This window comes from Rattus norvegicus, chromosome 1, assembly GCF_021556685.1.
Source record: "Rattus norvegicus strain SHRSP/BbbUtx chromosome 1, alternate assembly SHRSP_T2T, whole genome shotgun sequence".
In the NCBI taxonomy this organism is placed as follows: domain Eukaryota; kingdom Metazoa; phylum Chordata; class Mammalia; order Rodentia; family Muridae; genus Rattus; species Rattus norvegicus.
In genome coordinates, this window is record NC_141534.1 from 155,932,497 (window position 1) to 155,955,016 (window position 22,520).

Consider the following 22,520-nt stretch of genomic DNA (forward strand, 5'->3'; position numbering starts at 1 on the left):
CCCAGCTCTTTTGTGGGTCCTGGGGATCTGAACTCCGGTCTTTACACTTGCAGAAAAGGTACATGGTACATTGAACCATCTCCCTAGCTCTGCTGCGACACTTTAACAGCACAGTTTATCACCAATGGAAAGGTGGACATATTGAAATAGTTCACCATTTTCTTTTACCATCCCATGCCTATGGCTGCTATTCTCAAATATATTGCACTTATAAGGCAAGAACTGATGTTATTTTGATTTGTGCCACTCTTTTTTAAAAAAAAAAAAACCCAAATCTAAACATCAAGGAGATTCAAAAAAGGATTATCTATTTCCAAAATCCCACCCACCCACCCACACACACTGCACCTCTTGCATGTACATGCAAAAACAAACACAACTTCTAAGTACCAGACACAGTACCGGACACACCCCTTCCTCCTCACGTTGGATGAGATTTCTGCTAGATTGCAAAGCTATGTACCAACTGAACTGATTCCCCCAGCACTGCTGAGTCCCTTCACTGTGCCTTCTACATCTGCGTGATAAGAAGAACAGCTGCAGCACAGTCTTGAGGGCCTTACCTTGTCCTTCATAAAGCTCAAGAAACACAAGCCACCAGGAGAACGTTTAACTGACAGTGTTATATTTGAATGTCCTCAGAGCCACAATGTAAGCGAAAATTACCCAGCATGCAACATCTAACATCTACCTCATATTGTTTGTCTCCTGACTGATAAAATTAGGTTAAGAGTCACAAAATGAAACTACAAAATAAGTCAGCAATTCCTTTTTTATGGTATGATTCTGTTCATACATTTACTAGAATACATGATTCTCATTAGTTTTTTTCATTCTCCCCCATTGTCTGAATTATTTTATGGTGTGTGTGTGTGTGTGTGTGTGTGTGTGTGTGTGTGTGTGTGTGTGTTTGTGTGTGTGTGTTGCCAGAGTAGGACATCCCATGTTTTGCTCTATCATTCTCTGCCTTATTCCTCTGTAGCAAAATCTCTTTCTGAACATGGAGCTGGGCCAGAAGCCAGCAAGGACCATCCATCCTTCTATCTTTGTCCTTGATAGTGCTGGGATTACATGGTATGTATCTATATTCCATTTTTTTTATGGAGTGCTGGGGAATTGAATCTCAGTCCACATGCTTTCTCAGCAAACATTCCTAACTACTTGGTCATCCCTCGGCCCTCTGATTTTTAAATTTCATCTGTTTATTTATGGGGAAATGTGCTGGTGTGCCACTGTGCGTCTGTGAAGGTCAGAAGTCAGCTTGTGGGAGTCAGTTCCCTTCCACGTGTGGCTCCCAGGAATTGAACTCAGGCTGTCAGGTTTGACAGCAAATACCCTTGCCCTCTGCTCCATCCCACCCACCATCTTCAATTGTTTTTCTGACTGCTGTGTCTGGTTATATGTGCCTATAGCCTAGACCATTCCAGCAAGAGATCCCCCCCCTGCTTGAACTGGGAAAATAAAGCTATATTGGATTTCCTTAAAGCAACTGCCAAACATTTTTTAAAACTATAAAATAAGTACAGTGAGTGAGAAAGTTTACAAACGGAACAAATATACAGCTCTCTGGAAACGTTGAAAAACTGAGCGGAATAATTCTGGATTAGGCTGTGTGATCATGCTAGGCTTCAAACAAGTGGTTATTCTGCTGTGACATCTATGGAGCAATGAGTCCCTTGTTCTCTGGAATTTAATTCACTTTAAATTACTCACCCAAATGATAAACAGTGTGATGCGCCTCACTGAGGGGAGAAAATCCAAGAACTGTTTTTATTGTAGCCACAGCCGCTAGCTGGGAAGCGTCGCAGCCTGTTCTAATTAGACTCCTTTTGTTGTCTTTCGAGAAACTGTTAGCTTCAGCTATGCGAAGAAAATCTGGCCAAGAGGAGGGATGGGAATAAATGATTTTGCCTACCCTGGTGTGACAGCAAGGTTTGCAGAGCTGTATACAGACTTCCCACAAAGCAGACCAGAAGTTTTTAGAAGACAGAGTTTTATTTTCAAAACTAAAAGCAGCCTGGGAATTCTCTGCACTGTAAGATACAGCTTTACATGTGTATCAATAGAGCCAATAAATTACTGTTTCTCTTCAAGGACTACTATGTAAATGTTTGAATCGGAAACATTATGATTGCCCATTGCAAGCTTTGCTATTGTCATTTGGAAACACTATAACCACACATTAAAAAAATATCAATATATGTATGACTCTCAGAAGACATATACATATACAAACATAAGAATCCATATTCCCGGTATGTCACATATTTGATATAAACCTCTGAAGCATGTTTGGATAAGGCAAAAATCAGAGCTCTCCAAAAGCTGAAAGTTTAATTTACTTGCCAAATATCCCCTATTAACCCGAACATCAATATTTTAAAGTCTCTATGTAAAAAGTATGCTTTCAGACTGCTTAAATGCTATAACGCACACAACAATTTTCAAATAATAGAACCAATAGTTTTGCTATTTGAAGAATATTAGGTAAAAGATACTATGTGACACACACCACAAGAGTCAATGATAAAAAGCTGGCCTCTCTCCTACAATGAGTGCAAAACGACCATCGGTGCTGGCAAGAAGACGCATGTCACCCCTCCCTGCAATCCAGGTAGTTTCCTTTAATCCAATAGCAAATCTGGGCATATTTAAGAGGTGTGATTCTAACTGCCACGTTGAAATCCTGCGGAGAGCCATTCATGTCCACCCACTGGTGCCCTGAAAAGATGCCGATAATTTTCCTTTCCCATTTCTGCTGTGGTCTCTTCCACATCCTCACATAGACCCCTGAACCACTGGCCCCGGGCTGGGCATCACACTGCTGATAAAGAAGGTCGTATGTCTCATCTTTGACATCACAGAAGCGGTACACCAAATTGCCGGGCCGGTCATTGTCGTAGCCTGAGAAGTGGATCCTGCCCCCCGGGAGCTGCTTCGCTGGAGGACTCACACCAATCTTCATGAACTTTCTTTTGTGGGGTTTCTTGAGTTCCAGAAGGGCGTAGTCATAATCCATGCCGATGTCGTTGGCATTGCCCTTGATCCACCCCTTGGGCACATGGGTGCGTTTCACACGGATCCACTGAAATTTCATCTTCTCTACCAGAGCTGAGCTTGAACTGTTGTCCCCTCCGGCACCATCTTTATACTTGGGCTTCAGGAAGCCCACTCGGAGTTTCTGTGTTCCTTTCACATAGGTTTTGCCATCGTGTATGCAGTGGGCAGCAGTGAGGACGTGCTTCTCTGCCACCAGGGTGCCGGTGCAGCCAGTAGACAACTTCACCGATGTTGAGAAGGGATAGTTGAGCAGGAAGTCCTTCCCGAAAATGCTAAATCTGCCGTCATAGCCATAAATCTGCCTCTTCCTGCGAGATTTCCCTGCGGCCTCCGAGTCTCTGCTGCGTGCCCTGCCTTCACCGTTGCTGAGGATGTAGATGCCCACCTGAGTCTCTGTGAGGCTGCCGTTGGCATAAAGGGTTTCATAGGAAAGGTACTGCTTGGCCTCTTCGTAGGTGGGCAGCGGTGTTCCCTTGTGACACTGGGGTCCACATGAGGAGGACACCTCCAATTTTGCTTTGGCATCGAAGTCTGGTTTGGCTAACTTGAGGGTAGACTGAGGCAAGACTATAGGGAGGCGGTAAGCCGGCCATGTTGGTTTCCACGGAACGTTGTAGGGACTCACCTGCATGAACACACAGAGCAGGACAAGGAGAAGGATGAGGAGTCCTGGGATTCCAGCCATGCTGAGTGCTACTGTAGAAATAAAGACAAAAAGTCAGGAGGACAGAAGCTATATGGTTCATTTACTGCAGCCTGGCAGTGCACTGCAGGGTGCTGGTCATGTTTCTAAGACTGGGAACACTCCTCAGGTTCCCAGAGAGAGAATTCCTCAGGTAGTGGTCTCACTTACATGCAAGGACTTGCTTGACCTTGGGATCATTCCCACACCTCAGCCTCAAATGAAGCTGCTCCCCTCCCCATGTTTAAGAAATAAAGACCATGTGATATTACAGGGCCATATCTAGAAAAGTTACCACTATTTTGTGAACATGTGGCAAGCTCTCATTTTCGTGAGATTTTGAACATTCTTTTTACCTGATTATATATACCTTGTCCTCTCCTTTCTAGCCACCCACCCACCCCTGGACCTTTTCCTTCTTTCTTATGTTATTCTATTTCAATAACTTCTTACATAACTTTCTGGGCAACATGCTCATTTAGATAGTAAAAGTAAATCAGACACTTTTCTGGGCGCAAAGGCATTTGAGAGGGGTGGAGTCATACTGGAAATCTTATCATTCCTACATAATGCATGCATGTATTTGGAAAATGACAGGAGAATTTTGCAGAATTTTGCTTTGAATTGGGAAAAAATATGTTAGGCATTGCCTTTGATCCAACTTTCAGTAACATGGGTGCATTTCACCCTGATGCAGTCAAGTTTTACATTTTAGAGCATGGCTGAAAGAGCTGTCGGGTCGTGAATAACCATCTTTGCACTTGCATATGAATAACTGTAGACATTTGAATTATGCTGCAAAATAAAGGGATCATTGTCAAAGATATGAAGCTTTTAACACTAATAACTCTATTACTGTTGGTTATTTATTCGGGTGTCTGAATCTGTGTCTCTAGCTTGTCTAAAGCCTTCACCGTGGACCTATGCTAACATTTGAAAGAGTCTTGGGATGGATGCTTAAGCTGCTGGGATGATAAATTAATATTGCAATTCAGGAAATATATTTCTTGGAATGATGCATGGTGACTTCCAGTGACAGATATGCATAGATGATGTGGTGCTTCAGACAAAGGGTACAAAGTTAGATGCAGAAAGTAAGAGGAGCAGGAGAGGTGTTCCAGTGGGTGGAGGTGTGAGGTCGGAAGGGCATTAGACACATTAGAAGACAGAGAAGGGGACACTTAGAAAGAACAACCGGCAAGACCATGGGGCTGGGTCACAGTGTGAGTCAGCTCAGGAATTACATTCCGCTCTGCAGGGGTGGGCAGAGAAGGCAGAGGCGGCAGGTAACAGCCTCGCTGTGGAGCACTGCGTGTACTAAATGCAAGAGTACAAATCGTATCCTGAAAGATGTATTTAAAGCCATGATCAATCATCCCTGGAGAAAAGTAATTACAAAGAGGGTTGGAAGTGCTTTCGTCGTTGCTTAAGCATCAGTGGGCTCTGACGGGCTCCAAATCTTCTGGTTCAGCTGACTCAGTGGGTAGGGTAATTCATTCACAATCAGGCATCCCAGAGTGGAAGGGGAGGGGTATTTCCAGTCCAGCTAAGGGAACAAAGCCTGAACAAGAGGAAACAGTGGTTTCCTTATTTTCACTCCCTTCCTCTTGTAAGGTACAGATACACTGGCAACTTCTGGGTGCTTGCTTTACATAAGGCAGAAAACTATTGATCTGACTGAGTAAGCCAAGCCACACTGCCTAATATCCACACACTAAACTGTGGGTTCCGTCGCCTCTTCTCTCTCTTTTGCCCCATTGCCTTGAACTCTACTTCTGCTAAGCACAATAGGAATAGAGAAATGAAGGAATGAGAACCTTAAAAAAATTCATTTCCGCAGTATTTCCTAAATCCTCAAAATTCTACTTCTCTCCATCTTTCTAAATAGGAAAGATCTTGGGTATTGGGGGAGTACTTGGATACTTGTGAGTGGAAACCTGTGAGGCTGTTTTATTGCATCTGTGAAATCATGGAGTAAATGGATATGTGCACATGCATATTCATATGTGATTGTTGGGGACAATAACATTAGGACTAATGTTTCGAAGTGACCAGGGGAGCTGTGCTGGTGCTAACGGAGTCCAGCCTGTGATGGAGAGTTAAGCCATGCAGTGATGAGAACACTTTGGGAGATCTGTGGAGCATGGTCTCAGCCTGACTATACCAGTTACTGTAAGCTCATCTCTGGTGTGAACAGCCTTTGCTCTGTGGTAATTCCTGTTTGACTATCCACTCCACTCGCACCAGAATCCCTGTCAAATGGGATCTACTAAAGAAGTCAGGTGTCTCTCTCTAAGACGGCGACATAACTATGCCATTTTTGTTTGACCAGTGTGGAAAAGGTTAATTCTGTTACGTCAAGGCACTTGTCCTAAGGAGCCATAGCATCCAGAGGCCCAAACTGTCAAGTGTCCCTGTTTTTAAAACCTGTGTGTAGGAGAGTAGGACATTCGACAGGACTATGCTACACTTATCATAAGACATATAATACTCACAGTAGACAAAAAAAGCACGAGTGTTAAGATATGCTAATATCAGAACATGAAACTATGAATTCCAAGTCTGAAACAAATTCATAATCGGATAGAGTCTGAGTTATCAACTGGGCCAAACTTGTACTGCTAGCTGTCCATAGCTTTATCCATCTATTTAAAATTAAACAGTTTGATGACAAGGGTGTCAGGAAAGAGAATGTCAGGAAAACTCTGAAACCACTGCAAACCTATTTTTAAAAATACAACTAGGAACTTTGCTTTAATGAACTAATCCTCCTCTCAGGCAAAATTAAACCCTCCCTCCGAATGCTTTGCCTGCACAGCAAATCCCTATTTATTTAAAGAATACTTTCTAAGGTCCCAAAGTACACCCCATTTCACAAGTGCCAACATGCCATCTCCCCTTAGTCTGTGTTTTAAAAAGAAGTAACGTCTTTAGAAACCAGTCAAGTGAGCGGTACTGCATGGATGGGTACCCAGTTTTTCTCGGGTTGTGGGTGTGGGGTAGTCAGTCAGCTTGGCTCTTGTCCTGATAGCCTCTCAGTATAGATGGTCAAATTTACTCCTTGGCAAAATGGTAGATGACTACATGCCAAGAACTTTGGAGATCACTTACAAATGAAAGAATGCTAAAGGGCCCACTAAATGATAGGCTATTCCCAATCCAGATTGCTAACAACTGAGGTTCTGAGCACGTAGCCAGCAGTCAGGGAGAAGTTGGCTGTCTGTGGGAAAGGCTGCTGTCCACTTACGGAAAAGCACAGCTTTCTTTGTATAAGATCAATTCTGTGGGTACTTTGGAAGCACTATTTTCTCTTAGTAGGAAACAAGGCTTAGACGTTTCCAGTGGTGTTGAGCTGTATTCATTGATGTGACAAGACAATTTTCATTCTATGTTTCCCTTAAGGTTTCTATGAGCCTCTGAAAGGTAAAACTTTAATCCAAACATAGAAAGGGATATAGACTTCAAGCAACTAGCACAGATCATTTTTCCAAATTGACTGGGGATATTGGTGAGCAATTGAGATGTAAATGTGAAGTCCTCATGTGGTCTTAAACTGGCATCTGGCTATTAAAGTTATAAGCACCCAAAGTAATTTGCTCTGTCGTCCTATTTAAAGTGATTTATACAGAGACAGTCAGGGACGTAAACAGATGTAACATACACAATTTTAATCTCTTAGATAGAAACGTGATACATGTGCTACTTAACTTTAAATCCTCTAATGTTTAAAAGTGGATCGTCGTGTTCCTGTAGAGCTGTTGGGAAAACCAACATCTTTTTAAAGGAACGAGGATTTCCAAACGTTATCTTCCTTATAGCTAAATCTGGATTAAAAAAATCAGTTCTATCACATTGCATTTCTAGGAATGAACTTTTTGCAGGATATAGTTTCCTCATACATATTAATTATCTTCTAAACTTTCCGACTAAATACATTTATGAATTACTTTACCTAATGGCAAAGCAACATAAAAAAGCGAGGTGAGCAGCTATATTTTTTCTTCACCATGCTTAGTAATACAGAAACTACATTTCTTTTCTAGACATCTGACTCACAGGGAAACTACACACTCCCTGCCCAGGTTGCAAATATTAGCCACTGTCTGGCTATCTAGTGTGCAAAACATTAGGCTTTACCAATACTAATTTTACAGTAGAGGGAATCTGCACATTACCAGATGTGCCAATGACAATGATCTTTCTAGGGACTGAGGACATAGGGACTGGAGTACTGAGATTGTCTTTTGTGGTTCTTTACAGGACAGTCTTCAAACCTGCCAACAACTCAGTTCTCCTCAAAGGGGTGTGGGGATGTTTGAGAGAATGATTTAATTCCTATAAGCAAGCAATTGGGGCAAGGAAACACCTAATTTTTCAGAATCTCTTCTCTATTATAGAAGGTATGGTTTCCTGTGACCATAGGAAAAGGTAAGAAAGTACACGAAGGTGCTCATTCTAGACACCGTTGGAAAGGTGACAAAGGGTCCCCCATGAAATCTGTAGCCAGGGATACTGAACAATCAGGCTTTGCTAATTCCCAAAGCAAATGCCTAAAACTGAACAAAGCTCTGTGAATACACTGAAGCCAGGTTTGCTCTCACTTTCCAGAGTCACATAACCCATTAAAGCCAGACAGGACCTAATCACAGGATAGCTTAAGAATGATGGTCTTGTAAGGAAACTGGAGGGGACTTCAGAAGCCCAGCAACACAAGCGCGACCTCATGGTCACACAGAGCTTAACTTCTCTATCAGGTTTTAGGCAAAACGAGCCGTCCAAGTAATCCCAAGACAACTTAGCAGCAGAGCAAGAAACAGTGCATAAAGCTGTCCTTGGTGAGACCATGAGAAACGAAATCCCTGGAGCCATTTGGAATTATGCATGAATAGTGCCTGGTGCATTTGCTCCTAAAGCATCCATGGGAGGGATGCTCAGGAGAACCTGAGACTTTTAATACTGTAGACCTGGGCAACAATGTTCTCAGACACACTAATGGGCACGTTGGCACGTATGCTACAGGCACAAAAATACACTTACATCCACTGTCTTCCTACATAGACATCAGTGGGACAGAAATGAGTTCCATATTAATTACCTTGGAAGACTGCTTCCTTCCCAGTTCAGAGAAAGCATAACAAGTTGCTTATTGTCCGTTTATAATAATGGAAAATACAAGTGGAGGGTTTATTCTTATGTTTATGGTGTACATATGGGCACAAACACTCAGAAGGAAATGAATATACTGCCTCCTGTAGAACCCTCAGTCCTTTTATTCCACCTCCAATCCAGTTCTAAGAGACTCTAAAGAAGGTTCACTGTATAACCTAGGTTAGCCTCAAGTTCACTGGCCTCTCCCTGCCTTCCAAGTGTTGGGATTCACAGGCATGCACTACTGTACCTCACTCCTAAGAGACTCCTAGAAGGACAGTTAATAGTCCTTTTAAATGCTCTCCCCGCCTGAGTATACTCTTGAACCAATGTCTAACAATATCCTGATACTAATTTGCAATAGGGAATTTGGCAAAAGCTAATTTCAACGTAAATTAAACTTCCCCCAGAACTGATGAGGCAATTTTAGTATTGGCCTATCTGTCCCTAAGGAGTTCGCTAGGATCCCTCAAGTTCACTTTCAAAACCCGAGAGAAGCAATTTCTAACCGGGATACTGAATAATCTGGAGCTTTCCACAGGCCACGAGCTGTTTCTAAATTGTCATAGATGCCACCCAATGGACAGTAAAACAAACGGGATTTTAATCCGAGCCTTTTCTCAAGAGATGCTTGGAGAGAGGTGGGAGGGAGAGCCAGCCCCATTTCAGGAGGGGGTGATATTGCTCCATATAAACAAGTCTTCCTCTCTTAAAAGCTCTGGGGCGCGGGGAGGTGGGGGTGCTGGGGATCTTTTCTTTCAGAGTTAACAATTTGTGATAAATGGCTACAGGTTGAAGAAATATTTGCTTCCAACAACTGTTGATAACCCAGGCAGCATTTTCTAGGTTTAGCACGCTGCGCGAAGTCGTCGCCCAGCACAGAGCCAGTTCCTAACCTGTGTTTGCTGACTTTTTCTTGCTTGTTAAGGTGTGTTCATAATCACGTGTCAGGTTAAAAATTAATACTCAGAGCGTGATGGAGCCAGGTACAGTAGGTGCAAAACTCAAGGAAAGCAAATGGTAGAGGTTACAGTGTGTGTGTTCCTGGGAGAGAGCCTACTCGGACCACTCCTGGGAAAGGCTTGCCAGACACAGCTCCACTTGACCCCTACACAGCACCCTGCATTCAAGACAGCATTTTCAAAGCCTTCTTTCCCCAACCACTTTACCAGAGTCACTGGGTGAATCCAAATGCCCTACAGAATGCGTGTCCGGAGTCGCGGGGAAGACTCTTGCCCCAAGCCCAGAGTCTGTGTAGAGGCCACAGCGAATTCTCCGGTGTCCCCCGCAGCCTGTAGCCACCCCACCCCACGCGCACCCGACCCTTTGTCCCCCTCCAGCATACTCCTGGGTCCCTCGGACCCAGCCGGAGACTCCAGGTCCCCACAGAGCACTCACCCGCGTGGAGCAGCCCGCCGGGGCCGCGGCCGTGCGCCGCTCAGACAGGTGTGGGCGCCCCGAGGACGCGCGCGGCTCCCATGCCTGCTTCGCAGACCCGCCGAGTGCAAGCCAGCGGTCCAGCAGCGCCCGCAGAGCCGGGTCCGCCCCCCCTCATCCTCCTCCCCTTCTCCTCTCCGGCCCTCCCGCCCCGCCCCCGGCCGCGAGCAACACAGCCCGCCCGCCCGTCCGCCCGCCCGCCCGCCGTCGCCTCCCCTTCCCCTCGCCGCCTGCCTCCAGCCAGCTTCACCCTGCCATTCAGAGATCCTGGACCCTCCGGCACCGCGCAGGTCGGTCTCCGCAGCCCTTCACCACCAGCAGGTCCTCCGACTCGATGCCCCTGTACCGGGTCCGATGGACAGATCCTACCAGTGACTCTTGCACCCTCCGGCTCTCGACAACTCGACAACTCGACCACCGAGTTCTATGGGTCTTCATTGCCTGGAGTCTGCTGAAGCAATGCTCCAGCATGAGCGGTCCCTTCCAGCCTTCCAGTCCTCCAGCATCCCGGGTGCATGAAGCGCCCCTAGGCAGGTTTGCGAAGTTGAATTCAAACTTGTGAGCTCCTCACCCGTGCACAATCTGTGCGCCTTAAATAGTGACGACCGAGCGAGCTCCTTCCCACCTCAGTTCTGGCTCTAGTGGTTTCTGGAGTTTGTAATCCAGAGGTAGACTACCAAGGCTGCAGGCCCTGAAGTTCAGCCATTAGCAACCTGGGTCTCCAGCACAGCAAGGGGTTGCAGATTTGGCAGCTTCCCAGGGGTTGGCTGGTGACGCTCGCCCCTGGCCTAGTCTTCTTCTTTTTTTTTTTTTTCTTTTCTTTTCTTTTCTTTTCTTTTCTTTCCTTTTCCGGAGCTGGGGATCGAACCCAGGGCCTTGCGCTTGCTAGGCAAGCGCTCTACCTCTGAGCTAAATCCCCAACTCCTTGGCCTAGTCTTTATTGGGGCAGCAGGGCACCAGCTGGTGGAGCCACCTCCTAGCCTATGGTGCCCGCTTCCCTAAATCATTGAAGATTTCCACACACCTGGGAGTCTTCTCCATGTCAGACCTCACTATTTAAATATCTAATGCTAGAGCCTTGGTAGTCTCTCCCAATACATCCATTTCTCTGAACCAACCTTTCATGCAGGTCAAGAAGATGAAGGGAGTGGTGCTGTGGATTTCTCCCTAAGGACGGCAGGATTGGAGAGGTCTAATCTTGCTAGCAGTCAGACAGCTCCTGAATGGTAGGACAAAATTTTGCAGAGAGATCTTTTTTTTTTCTCCTGTCAATCCCAGAGTAGCCTTCCTCTTTCCTGTCAAAGCCTGCCTTCAGAAAGGGAGGACCTGACATCCTATTCCACACCAGGATGTTAATGACAAGCTCAGTGAGCTGGTGTTTGCCTTGCCTAAATTGGAAAGCCTTGAACACATTGTTAAGTAGTGTTTCTCAAACATAAAGGAAGCTAGTATTGTCCACCACAGTAAAGGCAAAACCTTAAATCTCCCCAGTCTTAGCTTACACTTTCTTTTTAAACACTCCATTAATGTGAGTATATACATAAAGCTAGGTAAAAACTTAAACCTTTGAACAACTCAAGAACAAAAATAAAACTGATCAAATACAAAATCGTCTTCCAACAGTACAATTTAATACTTCTTCCTCAACTATTGACAGCATTTGGCTGCTGACTGCAGAAGGAAGGGGTTCTCTTCAGTTTTCCATATTGTTTTCACTCCTGTGGGGTGTGCCATGCATGTCCTTAAGGACTCCTTTCCCCCACCTCTGTTCTTCTATTCCCTAGCTTTCTTTCTTGTTAACAGTGAAAGTGCCCCCTGGATGAGGGGTACAAAAAGCACACACAGGCACAGAAAACGAGATTAATTCTTGGAGTCATGTGGTGGTTTGAATAACATGTCTCCCATAGTCTCTGGCATTTAAAATACTTGGGCGGTGGTGTTTAGGTAGGCTTGGGGGTGTGTGGCCTTGCCTCAGGAAGTGTGTCACTGGGGGTGGGCTTTGAGGTTTCAGAGTCTGGCACCATTCCCAGTTCACAGTCTCTGTTTTGTGCTTGAGATCTAAGGTATGAGCTCTTGGGCCCCCTGCTTGCCTTGCCTTGCCATCATGGACTCTAACCCTCTGCAACCATAAGCTGAAATAAACTCTTCTCTGAGTTGCCTTGGCCTTTGCAGTATTATCACAGCAATAGAAAAGTAATACTGATGGTTATCTCAATGATCCAGAATATGCTTATACTGATTCTTTGAAATCATACAAGTAAAGCAAATTAAATTATGGGTCTACCAGGGTTTATAGTTCCCAATGGAGCTAAATTTATGGACTTGGAACTCTTTATGGCTAAACCAACTAAAACCCAGTGCAGTTCAAGAGGCCATAGAAATGACAAAGGCATGAGAATTATTACCAAAGAAAAGCCCAGATAAACCCTCCAGCTTTATTCGCTCTTAGTTAATAGCTGCTCACTTTAGAGGCCACATAGCCATGTGATATCTTGTTAGCTGCCTATCAACTTTAACGCTGGAACTCCTTTGATGTGTGGGCTAACAAAAATATTGACTGCATTCATATGGGAACATGGAGTTACCAAGCCTAAACTGATGGATGGCTGAGATGGAATGAAAGACTTGGTCCCTCCATTTTTATATCATATCTGTCCTCAGTCTTTGACTTGTAGGCTTCTCACCACTACATATAAACACAATGAGCGTTGAGGATTATTTTGTCTAAGATTATAAGTCAGGGTTATCTTGACCTATTGCCTGTGGAGTTGGTATGAGTTTCTTTTCCTCTGCCCTTGTACTTTCTCACATGTTCAAGCCCTCTAGTCCAGTCATCATGAGGCTCAGATCCATGGAAGCAGAGCATTTGAGCAAGAAGATGTCACCAGCCACAGCACGGACTCATCATTCTTGACTTAAGCATTTTAAGTTCTAAACTCAGCGGTGGTGGCATATACCTTTAATCTTAGCACTCCAGAACAGAGGCAGGAGGATCTCCGCGTTTGAGGCCAGCCTGGTCTATAAAGTGGGTTCCAAGACAGCCAGGACTCCACAGACAGACCCTGTTTCCAAAACAACAACAACAACAACAAAAACAAACAAACAAACAAAAAAACAGAAACAAAAAAGGTCTTTTGACTAATGCACCATTTTTAAATGTGAGCTCCATTCTTTCCCAAAGTGAATAAAAACTTGTTGCATTCTCTGTTGAGTGGATCAACTCCTCTGTTCTCCCAATAAAGGAGTTTTACTTATCTTATGTATATGTGGCATAGTGTCAGTGCTACTGTTTCTATGTCAAAAGGTGCCACAGCTATGTGTGGGTATCATGCCAGGACCTGCTCCTTACTAGCATTGTGGCTTTTGTCCTAACCTTTCTCTGCCTTTGTAGCCTCTTCTACACATCCAGGGCTGCTGGGGTTGTTTTAAAGGTTGAATGGATAAGTACACAGAAAGTGCTTTAGAATAGTTCTTTTTGTGCAGGGAACAAGTAATAAACATGAGCTGTGGTTAATCCACTCTGCAAAACGACAGTGTTTTGAAGCCTTCTCTTACAGCATGGCCCTGGCCCATTTTGACATTTATTGCTTGTTTTTCTTAACAGTTGTAGTTTTCAAAGTTGAGCCATGAAGAACAAATATTACTCCCATCAATCATAAAGGAAAACTGGGGCACAGAAGGGCCTAAGATCACTTCCCCCTCTCTGCCAGTTCCAGGTGTTATTGTCTTCTCCCCAAACAGCTAACAAACAAGAGCTCTCAGCACAGATGGGCATACAGAGGGTCCAGGGCTTAAACAGGACTCTGGTTTTAGATGTTTCCTAGGTTTGTTATAGAAAAATAACTTGGCCCTTAAGTCATCTATATGATGGCCATATGGACAGCAACATGATGGATGTGTAGCGTACTTTGACCTTTGAGAGACGTGCTCTGTGTAAACAGCAGGTGTTCTCATGCTGCTCATAGATGTCTGCTTTTTTCTTTTTCTGTACTTGTCCATCTTCCCCCCAGGGGAAAGGACCCCAGCCCCCTCGCTGTCTTTTCAAACCTTTATGTGCACTGCAATTGAGGAGTTAAAAGTGCGCTCAGGGTGAGGCCTGCAAGGTTACTGTCTGCCCACTCTGTTTAAAATTTCTGTGGCTGGGCAAATGCCCCTGACCCTTTGGGGACAGGTCATTAAAAGCTATGGACACAGAACAAAATCCGACACAAGGAAAAGGGAAATACAGTCTAGGTCAAGGACCAAACATGAGCTAGAAAACAAGAGAGAACCATTGCTTCTTACTATGCCAGGTCTGAAGGCTTCCCTGAGGCTATGGGATTTGAATTGAAGCTCAAAGGGTAAAGACCCAGGAGTGTCATTTTATTGCCTTTTCTCACTTTGAATTGCTGGAGATTGGATATAGCAGTTTGTTCACATTGGCTTAAAGCTTTACCATTGTGCTACATCCCTAGATTCTGGGCAAGGTTTTAATAAACATCATGTTACTGGGTCTGTAGAACCACACAGCCATAGGATGAGAAGAGAATTTCCACTGTCTAAATGAGACATCTACGAGGACAAGGATCGAGGGAGCAGAGGTAGGACTCAGCTGTAAAGATTATGGGTGCCTTCCTTAAATGCACACATTATGCTTGGTGGTGTGGAGTATATTTTATTGCATGCAATCTTCAAGACAAACAGAAAAGAAGAGACATGTGAGTCTGTCATATGATACTGCAAAAGGGCACCACACACTGGACAGTTTGTAATGAACAGAAACTTGATCGGCTCATGAGTCTATCGGCTGAGAAAGGTAAGGTGGAAGTGTCTATGCTAATGAAATAGGTCACCGGGCATCATGTCGTGATACAAGAACAGACACGGCTGGCTCACTTCCATATCAAGTGCAACCGCACAATAAATATCCTATTCCCTCCATAACATTAATTTACTTCATGAGGTATCTAACTCATAATGGTCCCACTAGTTATACTGAGAATTCAAAGATTCAATCTACAACAAGGGACTACGATTTTCTTCATTTTGCAGGCGGGACACTGAGGTTAGCGTGTTCATTAGGATCCGGAGCTCTTCTCTAGTAGACGGCATAGCTGAGGCTCCTGCTGGCCTGCCTCACACCTTAGCTGAGAGTCCTACTGCCCCCAGGAGCTTCCAATAAGGAGCTGAGTCAGCCGCAGCTGTTCTCCCAACTTTCACTGTCACCTTACCTTTTTCCAGTTGTGCAGGTGCTGACCAGAGACTTATTAAATGGCCTCACATCAGTCGGTGAAACGGAACCGAGTGACAACAGGAAACTGGACCCAACACCAGCTCTAAATGGTGACACTTAATTTAGGGCTTGTTTTATATGAGGCCATACACAGCCTCAGCAAGTTAGTCAGTTTGGAAGTTATCAATCAGATCTCTTCAGAGGAGATCTATTTTCTGGCTAAAACACTATATGTATATATGGAAATAGCACACACTACTGATAAACATGGACAACACTTGTGTTTTGATGCAACGTTTAAACGTAATTTAAATAATCATTTCCATGTGCTTTCTTACTTCTTCGGTGACCTTCGCAAAGTGTTATGGGGAGCTAGTGGTTTGCTCAGTCAGTGGGCGTCGTCAGCTCTACACAGTGAGTAAGGAGAAGGCTAGAATGAGAGATAAGGTAGCAGATGGGGCGGGGTGGGGCTGTTGAGACCTATGTGAGTCATAGGGGGTGTGCCCTCAAGTAAAACACCTCGCCTGGACTTTGCTTGCTCACTGTCCTTGCATGCTCATCTGCAATCAGAACTCCTGGTGACGCTTTCTCAGAATCTGAGCCTGTGACATTTGGGGGCGGGGAGCACGCCATTTATTTCTTAAAATTTTAGGCCCCCTCAGGATTTACATAGAGGAGTGTGGGGCTCTAGCATCAGGCTGACAAGTCAGAATTCATTGGCTTGTGGGGTGACGTTAGTGAAGGTTGCGACTCTCTGTACTTCCCTTTTCCTTTTTCTGTTCTCGGGGCTAACCGGGAGGTAAGGATGCCATCAATATACAGCGCTCAGCATTACGTAAGCTCTGTATTTCCATCAGCTGTGGTCATTAATAATGGTCATTAGTACTGCTATTCTGAGTGCCCATTAAAAGTCTTTAAAGTTATTGGCTTACGAATCAAATGCTATCAACGTTACCTATTTAATCTAAAAATTCTAAGAAAAATTTAGTTCAAGTTGCTACTTAGTCCTCATATGTTTTTATTGGTGTGGTCTGTAAGTAAGAATGCCTCTTTGAGTATTGAATTTAGGAAAAATTACAGATTTAGGTTTTCCATGCATGCCTCTTCCTTTAATCTTCTCTAAGACATCACCAATTTATTTAGTCAACAAATACCTGTTAAACCACTGACAGGCCTTTATACTTAAATTTATTAATGTTTTAAGGGCAGACGTTTATTTTTTTCTTAAAATGTCATATTTAAAACCTTACATTGTTAAAAAAAGGAATGCAACAGTTTCCATAATTAAATAAAAAAAAAACTAACAAGATGAACCACTAAAAATATGAAATCTTCCAAGCATCTAATCAAACAAAGGAAATACATTAAAACTTAAAAAAAAATCATAATTTTGTTAGAGATTATGCGTAATAAGCATTTAAAAATAAATGCCACACTCTCACTGATCCAAATATGAAAAGATATAAAATAGAAAGGTAACATAAGCTTAATATTAAATATTAGATCTTCACAATGACACTCTTGGGACTCAGTGACAGAAACTGCACAGTAGGGGAGAGCCTTACTCTGCCCTTCTGTGAAGACCAGAGAGAGCTACAGCCGCCAGGAAGGAAAACAGACTCCGGCACTGGCGAGTTCCTATATACTGTGGGCATTCTTCTAAACTGAAAAATTAGAAACATTTCAAAATGACTGTGTGTTTCTCATTTTCTTGGGTCAAATTTGAAAAGTCTCCAGAGGCTAACACTGGGTTTCTCTGGTGTTCCCTAACTCTATAAAGAGTTGAATCATCAAGAACAAAGGAGAAATCAAAGATTTTTTGCATTACAATAAATTCTCTCAAATTAGAAAACTTTATTTAGAAAATTATTTTGTTTTCAATTTCTGGTTATATTTATCCACAAATACTGGAGTCTCTTTTCTCTCTTACAAGAAGCTTTTATGTGGTTAAGTATGGAGTCTGGGTGCTTGAATTCAGTGTCTTTCATGAGACAGCTTTTCTGTCTGGCAAATTCTACTCATCCTTCAAGCTCAGACATCGACTCATCTCTGAAGGCTTCCAAACCCTCAGGCGCTGAATGTTTAAGATCATTCTTTGCTCTCAGGGAACTATATGGAAATAGTGTTTTCTGGCCATGTATATTTGCATGTTGAAGTTCAAGTAGCTCGGATTACCCCATGAGCAGGAAATCCATCTTGTAGTCCTCTGGAGCCTGGAGCCTCTTTCTCTACAGCAGAGCCAAAAGCTCCTTGTAAAGGCTCAATCAATCTGTATATAAACAGTTATTAAATGAATTAAAACACAACATTTTAATTAGCTAAAAGTATTAGATCTAAAAGAATTTGAATGGCTAGCCATGATGAGCAGAATGTAAGATAGGTGAAGTTTTACTGCCGAGTTCTAATAGTGTCCACTATATAAATAAGTCCAAACCTGTTTCAATTCTGATCACCACTGTTTTCTTCCAAGTCACATCCAGGTGATAAATTCAACCTCCTTTTCTACATGGTTGCATTCTAAATGCCATTTCTCCATGACTTGAAGCATTCCAAAGAGCTCTTGAGAGTATTTCCAAGGAGGCTAAGAATTCGGGTGCCCCATTCTGTTCTGAACTGCTCTACCAGGAATGCTCTACCCATATAGAATCTTCTTGGAAAATATGTATTTTCTAAATACCACCCCTGTATTTCTTGTAGATATTAACAGATTATCTTTGAAAGTCAAGGTTAATTCAATGTGCTTATTAGCATCCTAAATGCCCTGAAAAATTCTGAGTAAATTAATCTTGTTCAGTTCATTTATTATAAATACTCAATCTTACTTAATTGGAGAGTTTTTAATGTTTTTCAATGTGATAGTAGTGTTTTATAGGCCAACAAGGTTCTAAAGAAGGGAATTTGGGGAACATCGCTTGTAAACGTATTCTACTTATAAGACTGAGCCTCTTCTGTTCTAAGATGTGGCCAATACTTTCGTCCCACTGTTCCTGCTCGTATTTGAAACACTATTCCAAATCCTTGCGTCTATGTTCTAAGGACTTCTTGAAGGCCTGACACAGTATCCATTCTCTAGAAAACATTGCTTATCGGTCTATGACTTCCTGTAGTGTTTTTCTACAACTTTCTCATGGCCTTTTAATTTCTCTTATTGTCAGTTTACATTCCCATCTTCCTGCTGTTAAGTAATGGGTTTGCATCTCCTCTGCCACACATTATTTTAATTTGGCATAGCAGTCAGGAATTGGCAGCAACACGGTTCATCCTAGATGGGTTCAAATGAAGAGACTCCAACAAAGTGCCATCTGGTAGAGGTAAAGGACTGAGGAGTAAAATAAGAGTCACCCAGAATGCTATGCCACCAGAGGACTGGGGGTTGGGAGAAGGATCAAAATGTCAGGTGAGCATGCTTGCTAGAGAGGGAAGACTGCCTGAAATTATTGCCAAGTCCATAAAAGGTGTAGCTGCTGATTCCCAAGAAAGAAGGGATGGACATAGAAGAAGCTCTCATATTCTGGATCTACCAGCATAAGCTTGCAACGCAGTCAGGCCAACTGCCTCTAAGGCATAGATCCAGGGACAGTGACTAGTGGATAATACATAGGACAGACACCATCTGAGTACCCATCACATTAAGAGCCAAACCAGGTTATGACCAGTACTTACCTTATAGGGCTATATTGACTAAATTAGCAAACACATAAAAACGTTAACATATTGAGCAACGATTCTCCATTTTAGCTACTCATTATTCTTATTGTTACAAAAACTTCTATGAATAAGTATTATCTAAATGGTAACAGAGGCAGACATCATGTTATACTGTCCACCCTTGTATACTCAGCACAGAGACAAAGGATTGGTGTCCCTGGTGATGGAGGCCATAGAGCAAAGGACAGGGAGACATTTTAAAGAGAAGGAGCAGGGAATTTATAGCTGTTTTGCCTGAAGTCTTTAGTCGATCTGACCTTGGCGTAGACAGCAACAAACTGAACTTGGGGCTGTCCCTGCCCTTCTTAGACAATCCAAGGTCTCCGGGTTTTCCTTTTGTGTCTGCAGAGGTAAGGATTGCTGAGGAGATGGCTCTGTCTGAGTGCCCAGAGCCATGACAGGAAGAGGTGGACATCACTTACACTTTTCATCTTCCATGCCAAGTCTGTGAACGCCACTGTTTGATCCTGGGTTGAACGTTGTATTTATTTGCACACAAGGCATCAGTCTCCTCAGCAGCCTTTTTGAAGATTGCTGTTGATTTTTGATCTTCCTCCTGCTTCTTATCAGTACCCTCTGCCCTGCCCTACCCCTCAGCTGCCTTTCTGCTCTCCTTTACTGAGCATGTCCTTCAAAGCCTCATTTTACCCCCTTTGCAGTCCTTTTCCTAATTTTAGGGCCAATAACCACAACTACTCTCAAACATATTTATATTTAGATGCTTATATAATATATAATGCCATACATTCTATTTATATGCTTATACTCTGTTGTAAAAATATAAAAATAAAAAAATATAGTTGTCTTTGGCTCGCTAGGTCTGCACCACGTGCTTAAGGTATCTGCTAGATATCTTGGCGGAAACACATCCCAGCCGCACACTTTCCTACACTCAAACCCTCACATAAAAGAACACACAACACAATAATCTTAGATCCAATTGATAAGATATAATTGCCCACTTAAACATACAAAGCCCGGTACCATCCATCCCTTAGGAACATTAATAACAACCTGTGAATACACAAAGCAGAATCTTAACATCACCTGCCATGGCTTCTCACCCTCTCCTCTCTCCTATCTCTTCCTTTTTCCTCCAGTCTCCTCCACTTCCTTCAAACTTCTCTCCCGCCTATCCTTCCTTCTCCTCCAATGACAGGCCTCCTTCTATCCTGTACCTGCCCCTCACGTGTACTTTACAAATTCAATGGGGAGAAGGTTCTGGTGAAGTCACCTGATTCCTGAGTACGTGACTAGGCAGCTGTCCTTGGAGCAGTGGAATTAGCATCAAAATATAGATAACTTCAGGGCAAACCACAACAATACTCTATAATATATAATTCCATACATCCTATTTATATGCTTATACTCTATAATATATAATGCCATAAATCCTATTTATATGCTTATACTCTATAATATATAATGCCATAAATCCTATTTATATGCTTATACTCTATAATATATAATGCCATACATCCTATTTATATGCTTATACTCTATAATGTATAATGCCATACATCTATGAAAAAAGTTAAAACCTAGGAGCCACATAAGAGAGAGAATATGCATTATCTTTTCGAGTCTCGGTCCCCTCTCTTAATAGAATCATTTCCAGAACCATCCACTGTCCTGAAATTTTTATAATTTCATTTTTCTCTCCACAGATATATAAAGTTTCATCGTTTACATGTACCACAGATTCATTATCACTTCATTATCTGCTGATGGAGATCTGGGCTGGTTCCATGTCTTAGTCATTGTGAATAGACAAGTAACAAATGCGTTGTTAGAATCTCTGAGTCTTTCTGGTACATGCCCAGAAGTGATGTAGCTATCTCCAGAAGCAATGTACCTTCTTGCTGGGAGAAGTAAGTAGCTTTATTTCAAACTGCCGGCACCTGGTTCCTGTTGCCCTGGGCACTTGGATTAGGAAAATTGCAGGAGTAATCAGCAGTGTTATTTTCATGTCAAAACCCTGAAGAACACTGGAAGAGCTGTTCTCCAGGCTAACGGCCGAGAGGCCCTTCTGGGGCTGCTGCCCGGATTCAGGGGGAAGCTCCTTCCTGGGAGCCGGGAACTTACCATAGGAAGGCAGACAGGCAGCCTGGGCACACCCGCAGTTTTGTCCCTGGGCTCCGGGAGGGTGTCAGTTCTGAGAATCCTCTCATAAGGCAGTCATTAAAGATCACCCTGTCAGAAGATTCTAGTACTGACACCAGCAGCTGCAGGTAGTAACTTTCTTCAAGGAGGGGTGACTTTCTTATCCGGGTTTCCAGTATACTAAAATTAGTGGGGACATTTATCAGTGAGATCTGGAAGTGGTTACTCACATTACTGTCCTTGCCCGCCGGGAAACCACCACGTAAACCACAACTGTTAGCACGTAACTCCATGGTCACTGTGGGTACAAGCCTTGTGCTTCCCTGGTGGCCTGGATCCTGGGTTCTCTTGCTTTCCTTCAATAATCAAGTATTTTGTTTCTTTTCTCATGACTGGCTGGACCTCTGTTAGAAAAACGGCGCGTGCTCAGAGTGAGGTATCCTCTACAGGTGAGCAGTAGGCTTCTCTGCTGGAGACGGATAGCAGGCGGCTGGGGTTTTGTGGTTTATGCTGATAATAAAAATAGGTTCTTAGGGGAGGAAGGATTATAGGAGACAGACAAGCCAAGGACACCACAAGGAAACCCACAGAATCAAGTAACCTGACTGACGGTCACAGAGACCGAACTGCCAACCAGGGAACCTGCGTGGAACTGACCTAGGTTCTCTGTACATGTGGTACAGTTGTATAGCTTGGTCTTCATGTGGGACTCCTAACAGTGGGAGTGGGGGCAGTCTCTGACTCTGTTGCCTGCCTTTGGGACCCTTTCCCCATGCTAGGTTGCTTCCTCTAGCCTTTATAAAAGGGGAGGTGCGTAATCTTACTGCAACTGGATAGACTGGAGCTGGTTGATATTCATGGGAGGCCTGCTCCTTTCTGACGGAGAATGAAGGGTAGAGGGGGGAGATGGGCAGAGGGATGGAAGGAGAAGAGAGAGGGAAAACTGTGACCAGGATGTGAACAAACAAACATACATACATATGACTCAATTATAAATATAAATATACTTATATATTTATATATGACTCTATTAACGTGGTACCTTTCTTGATGATATGACTTTTTATTATTGTTGTTGTATGTAAAAGTTGTTGTATGTAAAAGCTTCAGTACAGAAAGGCTGTGAAGCCTGAAGTACGTAAGCTACTTTGATAGCATCACTGTGTACGA

General features: G+C 43.3%; 1 protein-coding gene across 4 annotated transcripts; it reads right to left on the bottom strand.

Annotated features, from left to right (window-relative positions):
• Positions 1-1,976: 1,976 nt before the first annotated feature.
• Positions 1,977-21,404, bottom strand: Prss23 (serine protease 23). Of its 4 annotated transcripts, none has more exons than XM_087558269.1 (3): positions 21,333-21,404; positions 11,446-11,546; positions 1,977-3,756 (listed from the first exon to the last, which is right to left on the bottom strand). In XM_087558269.1, exons 2-3 carry the CDS (start codon positions 11,450-11,452, stop codon positions 2,594-2,596), a joined length of 1,170 nt encoding a protein of 389 aa, XP_087414395.1. In that variant the 5' UTR covers positions 11,453-11,546; positions 21,333-21,404; the 3' UTR covers positions 1,977-2,593.
• Between the last annotated feature and the right edge of the window lie 1,116 nt (positions 21,405-22,520).